This window comes from Chiloscyllium plagiosum, chromosome 5 (genome assembly GCF_004010195.1).
Source record: "Chiloscyllium plagiosum isolate BGI_BamShark_2017 chromosome 5, ASM401019v2, whole genome shotgun sequence".
NCBI classification, from domain to species: domain Eukaryota; kingdom Metazoa; phylum Chordata; class Chondrichthyes; order Orectolobiformes; family Hemiscylliidae; genus Chiloscyllium; species Chiloscyllium plagiosum.
The window spans coordinates 43,565,743-43,578,151 of record NC_057714.1 but is presented as its reverse complement, the minus strand read 5'-3'; the positions used below and the strand labels follow the sequence as shown (position 1 = coordinate 43,578,151).

The window sequence follows — 12,409 nt, the reverse complement described above, 5'->3', positions numbered from 1 at the left end:
CCTTTTGGGACATAGATGAGGAGAAATTCTTTCTTTTAACTCTCTCCCTCATAAAATAGTGGAGGCAGGGTCTTTGAATATTTGAAAGGCAGGTAGCAAGACATTCTTGTTAGGAAGAGGAATCAAGGATCATCAAAGATAGATGAGAATGTTTAATTTGAAGCACAACAGATCAGTCATGATCTTATTGACAAGCAAAGCAGTCTCAAGGAGCTGAATGGTCTACTTTCACTCCTAGACCATATGTTTGTGGATTCCTTTTAGCTGCAAAGTTATTGAGGCCTGTGGCAAATCAGCTATGATCTTGTTGAATCAGAGATCAAGCCAGAGAGGCTAAACGGCCTACTTCTGCTCGTATTAGATTAGATTACTTACAGTGTGGAAACAGGCCCTTCGGCCCAACAAGTCCACACTGCCCCGCCGAAGCGCAACCCACCCATACATTTACCCCTTACCTAACACTACGGGCAATTAGCATGGCCAATTCACCTAACCTGCACATCTTTGGACTGTGGGAGGAAACCGGAGCAACAGGAGGAAACCCACGCAGACACGGGGAGAACGTGCAAACTCCACACAGTCAGTCGCCTGAGGCAGGAATTGAACCCGGGTCTCTGGTGCTGTGAGGCAGCAGTGCTAACCACTGTGCCACTGTGTATTCCTGATGCTTTCATGTTCTTATAAACTGCGGGCACATGCTGCAGTGTTGAAGTTGACATAGCAATGTAATGCACAGTAACATGTCCATCTCTTGGCTGATTGATACATTTACTCTTTGGTGCTCTGCACCACCACAAGCTGCCTGTTTCCTCTGTGCTAAAACACAAGCTAAATCACTGAAGCTCCTGCCTCTAACTCAGCATTAGAAACATTGTGTGTTAAAAACAGGCTAAAATACAGAGGCCGAATGTCTCTAATTAAGTGCTAAAAGCATTGTGCACTAAAAAAAGAGGTTGCGATCTGTAAGAAACCTGGCTCCACATCAGTGCAAAATCTTTCTTCTAGATGACTAGCTGTCTCTGACTGCAAAGCATTGTGGCAGAAGCATACAAGTCATGGGTGTCTCTCAGCTTCAATGTAACTGGTTAAAACCTGACATTTTATACTCCACAGGGCTCATATAGCACCAGAACAACTGGCAAAATGTAGGGTAGGAACATCCCCAATATGTCCTAAATGTAAAATAGAAGTGGGCACTCTCACGCACTGTTTATGGATATGTCACAAGATCCGCAAATATCGGGACAGAGTAGCGAATGCTCTGACAGAAATCTTGGGAACGGAGATTGGATTAGATCCAGTGTCTCTTCTCCTGGGCTTTTCAAATCTGCCCTCCTTGGATGTGCACGGGAGGAAATTATTTTCCATTCTCTCTTTTTGTGCAAGGAAAAATATCTTAGTGAATTGGGTAGCTGACAGCCCTCCAGGACTTTTGAATTGGCATAGGTTAATCATGGAATATATCCCCCTTGACTTCCTCACAAATTTAGTGCACCAAAAAACTGAATTATTCTATAAAATATGGCAGCCCTTTTTGAACTATATAGACACAGATATTTTGGCCATATTGTCAAGGGCTTTTGTCTAGCTGTGGGAGTGGTTCTGGCTGGTCCGCACCCCCCCCCCCCCAGGGGGAGGGGAATCCAAATAAATATGGGTTTTATTATGATTTGACGTTAATCCATTTTGAGTACATATTTAATTATTTAATTATTACGTTCTTTCTTACAAGTAATGTAAGATATCTTATTCTATGCTTTGGTTGTTTGTAGGATAGATTAGTAGTTAGCTGAGCTTTTTCTTTTTTTTCTTTTGTTGTGGTTTGGCTATCATTTATTTATTTTTAAAATATATATATTTAATTGTATATTAGTGTTTATATTTGTTTGTATTACTTTGTAATTTCGTAAAAAATGTTTTAAAAAATCTTTTTTCTTTCAATAAAAATGCCTATTAAAAAAAACCTGACATTTTGACTGAATTGCTCCAGGATTAGGCATGGTGATGTTATGAAGTTGGTGGTTTCCTTCGACTAAATTGTGTAGATGAAATGATCAGGAATACAGTGGCTCTTGACCTTGGCTGGACATTGCACAGAAGAAGCAGTTCCTGTTAAAGAGAAGCTGGATAGCTGGTATAGACATTCTGCGAGCCGCAACAGACCCTGATAAGACAAGTTGTCAGCTTCCCATTGTGATTTATTGTCAAGTTTTAGTGCCATCTCCTTTTATGATGGAGGAGAACAAAACTGGAAATGTGATGTTAGCAGGGTGAGTTGGGGTGTTAATGAGACACAAATGTATGGAAGTCAGTTGTTCATCATTCAGGGGTAACATTCAAAATTACTATCTCAGGCTTGAGGACCAAATTGGGCAAGTTTTTCTGAAACAAAAACAGAAATTCCTGGAAAACGTCAGCAGGTCTGGCAGCATTTGCTGAGACAACCCCGAGTTAATGTTTCGGGTCCAGTGACCCTTCTTTAGAACTTCAGAAACAGAACAATCTGTGTTATATTTCCAGCATCCACAGTTATTTTGTTTTTTCTCTGTTAAGTATTTCCCAATATTGAGATCTGAACTTTTTTCATACGTGATCGGTTTGCCATTATCTCACCATACATGGAGGGTGGGTTCCACACAAAGATAACACCCAGGTACTACAAGTAATAATGATTGCAGATTGTATGTTGAATATTATTGAAAGGGGTTTAAAACATAAGAGGAAGAAAATCTTTGTGAAATTGTACAGGGCTTTGTGGAAACCATTATGCACAGTTTTGATCTCTTTACCTAAACTAGAATATACTTGCCTTAGAAGGAGTGCAATAGAGGTGTCCTAGATTAATTCCCACGATGGGGAGAGATTGAATGAAATGTGTCTAAGGTTTAAAAGAATGGGGGATGATCTTATTAGAACATATAATATTTTGACAGATGCTGACATGGTAGATAATCTGTGGCTACTTCCAAAAGTATAGTCTCAGAATAAGCAGCCTTTAGATTTTGATAAGGAGAATAATTTAAAATTAGAATATTACAAATCTTTAGAATGGCCTGCAGATGTTTGGTTACTGATTGTAATGAAGGCTGAAATAAATAGATTTCCAAGATCCAACTGAATTAACATGTAAGGGGACAAATGGGAAAGCGAGTTGTGGTTGAGAACCAATCAACTTGCAAAAGATACAATGAAGTCCTATTTCTATTTCTTATGTCCTTACGTTCTTACCAAACAATTTAACATTTCGAAATTGTGTGTTCTTGCTTTTACCAGTGTACTCAGGTTGTTGAGGCTAATTGGGATAAATAGGATGGATGTTGACTCTCTAAACAAGCAGTTTTATAGTTTATGATAAATGTTGTTGTCCAATGGTCTGATTACCTGATTTTGTTAATTGCTTTGCAGAGAGATTTCACTGAAACAGTAGTGTTTGGGATGATGGACAGTAAAGTCCACCACTCTCTCAGGAACTACTTTGCAAAAATGATATTGATTCTCAGTAATCAGTGACTATTTCTAAAAATACATTTATTTCGATTATATAGATTAAAATACCATGGATGATGTTGATGTATGCTTGCGAAAAACTATCAAGCAAAAAACTGTGCCATGAAGGAATGAATGCATTCAATTCTGGTCTCCTTCCTATCGGAAGGATGTTGTGAAAGTTTAAAGATCTCAGAAAAGATTTACAAGGATTTGCCAGGGTTGGAGGATTTGAGCTATAAGGAGAGGCTGAATAGGCTGAGACTGTTTTCCCTGGAGCGTCAGAGGCTGAAGGGTGACCTTATAGAGGTTCACAAAATTATGAGGGGCATGGATAGGATAAATAAACAAAGTCTTTCCCCTGGGATGTGGGAGTCAAGAACTAGAGGGCATAGGTTTAGGGTGAGAGAGGAAAGATATAAAAGAGACTTAAGGGGCAACTCTTTCACGCAGAGGGTGGTACGTGTATGGAATGAGCTGCCAGAGGAAGTGATGGAGACTGATACGATTGCAACATTTAAAAGGCATCTGGATGGGTATATGATTAGGAAGGGTTTAGAGGGATATGGGCCGGGTGCTGGCAGGTGGGACTAGATTGGATTGGGATATCTGGTCGGCATGGACGAGTTGGGCCGAAGGGTCCATTTCAGTGCTGTACATCACTATGACTCTATGACTCTAATGATTGTTAGTAAAATCCCTAATCACAATGTCAAGCAATTCTGCAATAACTAGGAAATTAAAACATATGTACTTTTACCAGTCGACATAATTCACAAAGGAAGTATCATTATAAGAGGTACAAGACGTATTAACCCTCCACTTATACATATACTTTGGGGAGAATTTACAGATCATTTCAGAAAAAAATTTGTAATCTTATCTCAAAAGATTAATGTGTACATATTTCATGAATAACAACCGATAAGAGAAAATTTGGGATTTTGTTTTCGTAAAACATATATCAGAGATTGTAATAAGTTACTTCAAATTGGTTAGAGCCGAAGATGGTTTTAATTCATGGCTGTGAGTGCATCACCAGAGACGCTTTATGGTACAGTTTAAAATTTAGAGTACAGATCATGACCATGATTAAGCCCATCAGGCCCCATGGGCTAATTAAATATTCAGAAAACACAAAACCATTTCTTCCCCAGTTACAAAACTCTTTTACCTTGTCGAGGATTTTCTCTTCCTCTTTCTGTCTACTTGCTTCAGCTAAACCAATCTTGGTTGTACATAGACCAGCTTCTGTTACCATATCTTCTTTGTAACAAAGACTTTCTGCATTCACACTGGCTTATCTGCTACTGACACTCGTATCTATGTTCTCGTTACCTCCAGACTTAACTATTCCAATATGTCCTCGTTTCATCCTAATCTCTGCTAGTCAATCGTATCTCATACTAATCTCCATTCGCCATCATCCCCTGTGCTTTTACATAAAGCTCACTGACAGAACGCTCGGTGCAGTCAGAGGTTCTTGGTGGAGAGACATTTTCTATTCTCTGACTCTATCAAGTTCACTTGCATCTCCTTTGCAAGAGAGGTAGAATGTAATTTCCTCCTCTGATGAGTTGAATCTTGGGCCATTCTATTTACCTGCTCTTGCTTCAGCACAGGAACATTTGGTGTGTTTTTTTTGTGTAGAACTGCGCAGCCTACCTTCTAAACCAAAATGGGAGCCAAATCTGAGTAGCTGCCTGCAAAGTTCAGGCCAGCTGATGGCTCCTTTTCACATCTGCTGGGTTCTCTTCTGCTGCTTTCTCAGGATCTCATAGAGCCCATAGACTTGTAAAGGAAATGTGAATATTTAATAATAAGTAATAATCAATGGAAAGGGTCTTCAATAAAGTGCACTTTGGCATGTTGTTAAAATTTTGAGTCAAAATTACACTACCTCAGAGCTGAAGCAAGGTAGAAATATAATGGGATTCGTGGTATTGAGGGGAAAAAGGGGGAGAAAAAAGAGACAGTCTGTGAAAGGGAGGAGGGGAGAAGAGATTACATGACAAAACTGTCATCAAATAAAAGGCTAAAAGTGGTGGTTATGATTGAGGGAAAGAAACAAGGCATTTATTCCAGAGTGTGTTTGAATGGCAGAGTAATAAAAAACTCTATCCAAAAGCAAAAACATGAGTAACAATATTAAGACCATTACATGCCAAAAAAAATCAAAATGGGGGGCAATGTTCATGATCTGAAATTGTTGACCACAGTCCAGAAAGCTGTAAAATAGCTCACTGAAACATAAGGTGCTGTTTCTTGAGCTTGTATTGATCTTCAGTGGAATGCTCCAGCAGGCTGAGGAGGGAGATATCAACATGAGAACAAGACCGTGAACCTAAACTAGTAGGCAACAAGAAGGTTGGGGTCATGTTTATGGTCTAAGTGGAGATATTTGGTAAACCATGCATTGAACCTGAGGAGAAAGTGAGGTCTGCAGATGCTGGAGATCAGAGCCGGAAATGTGTTGCTGGAAAAGCGCAGCAGGTCAGGCAGCATCCAGGGAACAGGAGAATCGACGTTTCGGGCATAAGCCCTTCTTCAGGAATCAGAACCTGAGGTTGATCTCCTATGTGCTTCGACATTGTGTGCAACAAATATAGCGATATTAAATTGAAAGTAAATTGCTACTTTAACTGTTAGGGATGTTAGACCCATGAATATAAGGAGAAATGAGATAAATGGAAGTGTTATGATTGTATCAGAAAGTTTCAGGGCAGGAAATGGGTGTTGGTGGTGATTAAGGAATGGACCAGTGTGTTGCACATGGAACAGTCCCTTTAAAACGCTGACGAGAGCAAAGGGGAAGATATATCTGGTGGTAAAATCATGTTGGAAGTGGCAGAAATGGTTGAGGATGATAATTTGAATATGGAGACTGGTGAGGTGGAAAGTGAAGACACAGGAATCCTATTGTGGTTCTGGGAACGTGCAGAAGGGGTGAGGGCACATGCAGAGGAAATGGGACAGAGAGAGCTGAGTAGCCAACAACTACTTTGGTCGTGATTGTACCAGTTTGAGGAAACTGTCGCACTTACAACACTTTCAGGTTGCAAAATGTGTTTTGTGGAGCAGCAAAGAGAGGTGAGATTGAAATACTGGGAAATGTGGAACACTCCTGCTTCTCCTGGATACACAGCAATGGCTTTACCAAAAGATTCCAGATGATTCTGTCATATGGAATCTCAGTGCAGGGGTCAAAAACAAGAGTCAGCCTCTTTATTTGCATGTTTAAGGATATCTCAAACTTATTGTGGACTGTCAGGGACACAGGGAAAAGAAATGTCCAATCTAATACTGGATTGGATGACATTCAGAATGTAGACCATTTTACAAAACAGGGACAGCTAACTCCACACTTCCTATCTTCTGTCATAGTCTGTAAACACAACATGGAAACACCTTGTTACAGAATAACACTGCATTTTTAATGTTCCATGAGAAGTTAAACTTCATCTTGGAAAGGTCAGGGTTTTTTTTAATACCAGCCTATTACATCAATCTATTTTAAGTAATTGTGAAGATGTGTTAAACAAATTCAGAACTAATGTGAACACACTAATTGTAAATATACTTCAGTGCTGTGTATTAGGAAGTAAGGGGAATTATTGAAAGTGGTTATTATAAGTGACTGCGTGCAGTAGGTGACCCACTCCAACAGATGTATAAGAGCAGATAAATACTCCGATAACAGACTTTTGCAGCTTACCGCTACTGACGTCAGTATGATCCATTTTATTAATAAATGTAATTTTAAAATAAACAAAATGTGTGTTTACAGGAAGGCTGACGAACCGAAGGAAGGATATGTATTTTTTTTACACTGTTTCCTTTAAAAGTTGCGTATACAATTTTAGAACAATATGTTTGGCAAGGATTTTCTCCCCTTCTATTTAATGATTAAATCTGATCAAGCTTTTGACTTAATCACATTAGAAGATTAAGATATTAAGAGCCCTGTTTTAGAGGGCATTACAAAAGGTCGTACTGGTGGTGCAATCGGACTGGGGAAGTTAACGTGAGCAGCGGCCGGCGAGCCTCTCCCACAGCTCGCCAGTGAATGAATTGTATTTACCCCGGGACAAGGTGAGCTAATCGCGCCCAACCCTTGGATCTGTTGCATTATTCGTTCGTTTGCAGTGTGTGGCGGGAATTTTGTTAAATGCTTTCAAACCAGCAATTACGTTAACAGTATTGTGAGCAAAAGTTTTTATTTGTATTTAAGACGACAATAGGAGCCCAGAATGGATGAGCTAACAGACAAAGACCGGTTGAAAATGGAGATAGAGCAACTTCGTAAAGAAATACCATTAGAGAGGATGTTGGTAAGATTTCCCGTTTCTCACCCCTTTAAAAATAAGGGGGTCGCGAATTTAAGACAGAAGGAAGGAGAACCTTCTCAATGTTATCTCTCAGGAAAAAGGGCGGCGTAGAGTCTTTGAATATTCTTAAGGAGGAGATAGTTTTTGATGAGGGAAGGGGGTGAAAGGTTGGTCGGGTTGGATGAGAATACAGAGTATTCAGGTCAGTCCTATGATATTGAATGATGGAACAGCCTGAGAGTTGCAAGTGGCCTACTCTGCGCCTCTTTGTACACCAACATGCAAGTTGTGTTCTGAGGAAGGGTTACCAGACCTGAAACGTTAACTTTGGTTTCTCTTCATAGATGCTACCAGACCTGCTTTTCCAGCAACTTCTGTTTTTGTTTCTGATTTATAGCATCCGCAGTTCTTTCGACTTGTATTTAACACGAAAGCTATGATATTTTTCTGTTGTTGTTTTTGTGGATCAGCAGTTAATCTTTAATGTTCGCCGAGTTGGTGTTAAAATTCATTTCATTCAAAATTGCCAAACAGCATTACCGAAATCTTAATAAAGGCTACACGCTTGAAGAAGAAAATCTAATGTTTGGTATATTTTAACACTTTAATAGCTTTGGATCCACCTGATGAGTGGGAATAATGCTTGAAGTTTAAAAAAATCTTTTAAGTAATTAAACATTACCAAGACTTCAAATCAAATGTCTGATAAGTACAAAATCATAAAAAAACTGAACTGTGGAAATCAGAAACAAAAACAGAAATTGCTTGAAAAACTCAGCAAGTCTGACAGCATCTTTGGAGAGAAATCAGTTACCGTTTTGGATCCGGTGACCCTTAAACTCTGATTTCTCTACACAGATGCTGGTAGACCTATTGAGTCTGATAAGTACATTTCCAACAGAACACAGTACTCAGCATGGTGATGTACTTGTTCTTCATTAAAATAAAGGCCACTCTTAAAATTCAACCAAACTGAATCCATAATGTGTTTAATATCTTCAGTTATATCTGTAATCTAATTACACTTACTAGATGTTCACATCTAGTAAAACATAAGGCAGATAAAGGACCTGGTTATGTGCTGTTTCCATGGCTACTCCTGAAATGGTTGCTACCCTTGTGCCAAAAGTTATAACTTGAGGAAAAGCAGCACTCCATGTGAAGCATTGCTGACCAGGAGACACTCCTGCTTTTATTGCAAGGATTTGCAGCTAAATAATCAGCCACATTATGATACACCTTCCATGTCCATGAGCTCCGAGCTTCTCACTCTGAGGCAGGAGTGCTACCACAAATCCTTCCCTGAAATCCACTAAATTATTGTGAATTAACAGTAATTAGAGATAATGTAGGATCTGCTGGAAATTGTATCACTGCACTCAAAGTGTGAAACAGTAGGACAGAACTTACTAATGATGAATACTTTTTGAAAGTATTCATCAAACACTCAAAAAGACTTGACGTGATGGAAGTTGAATTAATGTTTAGGGAACAACCAGTTTTGTGAAGTCTCAGAAGGCGAGGAACAAAGTCCTCATATTAGGTCAAAATTCATTTGTGGGAGTGCCAATTGCTCTTCCTAATTCACAGTGAATGTAAATTTAGATTACTGGAAATTAAAAATAAACATAGAAAGTTTGGAAATACACTTAGCATTTGCAATGCCATTATACTCTAATAACCTTAAGGTTAGCTTTGGCAAAGATTAACCTTAGTGTACAACTGTGGAACCCAAACAGTGGGACCCATGTTTCATTGTGAATCCCATTATCAAAGTCAGGAGACAACTCTCTGCGTGTATACAATGATTGTGTTTAAATTCTACTATCAATCTATTTTACGATAGCCACTTAACTTTCTATTGAATGATTTCAGGTGTCTAAATGTGCCGAGGAACTGAAGGACTATATTGAATCACAATCTGCAGAAGATCCTTTGGTAAAGGGAATCCCTGAGGACAAAAATCCCTTCAAGGAGAAGGGTGGATGTGTCATATCATAAATCAGACAGGACTCCGATATCCTCAGGGCATCAGGGTATTTTCTAAAGTTTAGTGCCCATTAGTACAATGAAACCCAATAGATGCTAAACCTGGAAGATGGAAAAGTGCAGTCTTCTGGCATGACATCTTCAAGTTGTTCATGAATTTAAAAAGCATTTCAGCACCTGCTGCAAAATAAAATAGTTTTGGCAAATTCTACTAAGTTTGGCAAATTATTTTGGAAAAGAAAACATTTGCCAATGTATGAAGGATAATTCTTTGAGAATCACTTTAATATTACAATCTGTATATGGAACTTATTTTAAAATGAATAGTGTACATAGCCTGATAAATGTAAGGCCTGAATTGGTGTATAGAAATTTATCAAGAAAGCTATATTATTTCCCACTTCAAAAGACTTCTTGCAAAGCAATGAAATTAATAAAATTATTCTGATTCATTATTCCTGAAAACTTGTATGAATACATCAATTTAATCAACATTCCAACACTAATGACATATAATAATTGCAATGTATAAATTATATATATATATTGCAAAATCAAACTTATCATTCCTTTAGATCATTTAATACAGAGTTTAGCAGACATTTCATGGGATTGAAATTTTTTTATTAAATTCTACCATGACAAAGTTTTAATATGAGTGTTGACAAACACAATGAATGCTTGTTAATACAACAACATTTTCAAAATGGTTTTTTACCATTGTGTGATTTCCAGGAAAAAAACATGTGGTTTTCATAAAGCAATTTAAGCTTTATATTTTACAGTTCCATTTACTATGTACCTTTAATGTAAAGTAAAAGTTCTCAGGCACTTCAGACAGAAATATATAGACAATAAAAGATTGATTTGTAAGTAAGAAATTTGAAAAACCTAATGGAAAAAAATTGTTCTCAGAAGATTGTTAAATGGTACATAGTTAAGATAGAGAAACATAGGGTTTGAGGGAGACAACTGAAATAAAATAATCCAAGTAACTGAAAGATGTGATGCTAAAAGTGAAGTAAGAGGAAAGGAGCTCCATAAAATATCTCAAAAAGCAGAATCACCCAACATAAATATTAGACTGGAAAAAAATATGGCTGCCAAAGATTTAAAGACAAGACCTTAAAGTTAAAAGTGCTCGGTAGAGGGAGTACCCAACTTAAGTGGAATGGATATAATGGGTGGATGTGAAATAGCGTATTGTAGAAGCAAATATAGAAAAAGCAGTTGTAATGGTCTCATTGTTTCTGTGAATGTTAGAAACGTAGGTCATTCGAAGGATTGACCAGAACAGCTGCAGAGTTAAATGAGAGAGGTGATGCTCATTGGACTTTGTATTTAAGAGCTGGTTTGTGCAACAAGGATCATTGACTGTGGGATTAATTTTAAGAAAAGCTGGGTTCTAGGCACTGCTCCCAGGTCTGGCTAAAGGGGCCATCAACAGGTCCAGACAATTGCTCCGTGGCTGTGTTCACATTCAAGTATCCTTGAAGAGGGAGGACACAGTGTCCACTAACACTCTTGATACCTTTTGAGAGAGGTGGGCACTGCAGGGGGTGAAATGCTTTGTTTCACTCTCCTGATCCATTTTAATTTAGTTCCCTCCCTCTCTCGCTACTTTTCCCTCGCTTTTGATATTATTGCATTGTCCCTAATGTGCAGTGCTTGTAAATGTTTTGTTTAATTAGAAACACAGATGACCTGGTGGTGGAGTAAAAGTTTTTAAGAAGGTTTCATGGGTGATTTGGTTTAGGTAGTAAACCAATCGGAGGTATGTGAAAGCATCTCTGGGTAGAAAAACGTTCCTACTCCTCGGATGCTGTCTGACCTGCTGTGCTTTTCCAGCACCACTCTAATCTAGAAAAAAGAAACAGCTGTGTTCTGCAACAGAGGTGATTTGGCGATGGTTTAAGGAAAATAAAAAGTTGCTTTCTGGGGCCCAGCCAAACTTATCATCAACAGGTCCAGGCAGCAGACCATGAAGGAAGTCATAGTTCCCAACCACCTGCCTGTCTTCTGCAGTTCCTGCCCAGTTGACCTTGAAGAGGGAGCATACATTGTCCACCAAAACCTTTGGAGCTGGGTGAGGGTTATGCATTATTGGGAGGACTTAGTGGGTCTGTATTTAAAAAAAGCTTGCTTCAAAAGGTGCTCTTGTCGTTAAGTCATAACTTCGTGTCAGTAGTACTGTCCCTAACTCTGAGCCAAGAAATTTGGACTCAGGCCTCAGCTACCTCAAACTTGTGATAAAACATGCCTGAAGATGTCGATGTTAATAAAATCTGGTTTAGAGACAGATGGAGGCTGTGGTGCATTATTTCTCCACCAACTCCATTTTGATTTAGATTCCTCTTTCTTTTATTATTGTGACAATGCTCCTGATTTGGTCATTAGATATTCAGGTAATTAAGTTATGGGCTCTTAAAATTTTTAAAAACACTTATTTCCTGTTGGGTTTTTTTCTAAAAAAGGGTTGGATTCCACCCAAGCGGAGAGTTGGGATCTGTACAAGAAAGGGTCCAAAGAGAAAGGTGGAACCTGGTGTCCATGTTAAACTATAGGTTTACAATAAAACTTGTATGTCACTGAAAGTTTTTTGCTGC

At 38.6% G+C, this 12,409-nt stretch overlaps 1 protein-coding gene and 1 long non-coding RNA gene across 3 annotated transcripts in view; one reads left to right on the top strand and one right to left on the bottom strand.

Moving 5' to 3' along the window:
- The window catches only part of LOC122549837, a 49,219-nt gene extending 44,243 nt beyond the window's left edge, over positions 1-4,976 (bottom strand). The window contains exon 1 of one of the 2 annotated variants that reach the window (XR_006311678.1): positions 4,661-4,976. This is a non-coding gene — a long non-coding RNA (uncharacterized LOC122549837). The remainder of the gene's footprint in view (positions 1-4,660) is intronic. The other variant, XR_006311677.1, reaches the window with a different exon arrangement.
- A 2,444-nt stretch (positions 4,977-7,420) lies between these two features.
- Positions 7,421-10,268, top strand: gngt1 (guanine nucleotide binding protein (G protein), gamma transducing activity polypeptide 1). The gene is made up of 3 exons (XM_043689940.1): positions 7,421-7,578; positions 7,718-7,817; positions 9,690-10,268. The coding sequence occupies exons 2-3, from the start codon at positions 7,737-7,739 to the stop codon at positions 9,813-9,815; spliced, it is 207 nt and encodes a 68-aa protein (XP_043545875.1). The 5' UTR covers positions 7,421-7,578; positions 7,718-7,736; the 3' UTR covers positions 9,816-10,268.
- The last annotated feature ends 2,141 nt before the right edge of the window (positions 10,269-12,409 follow it).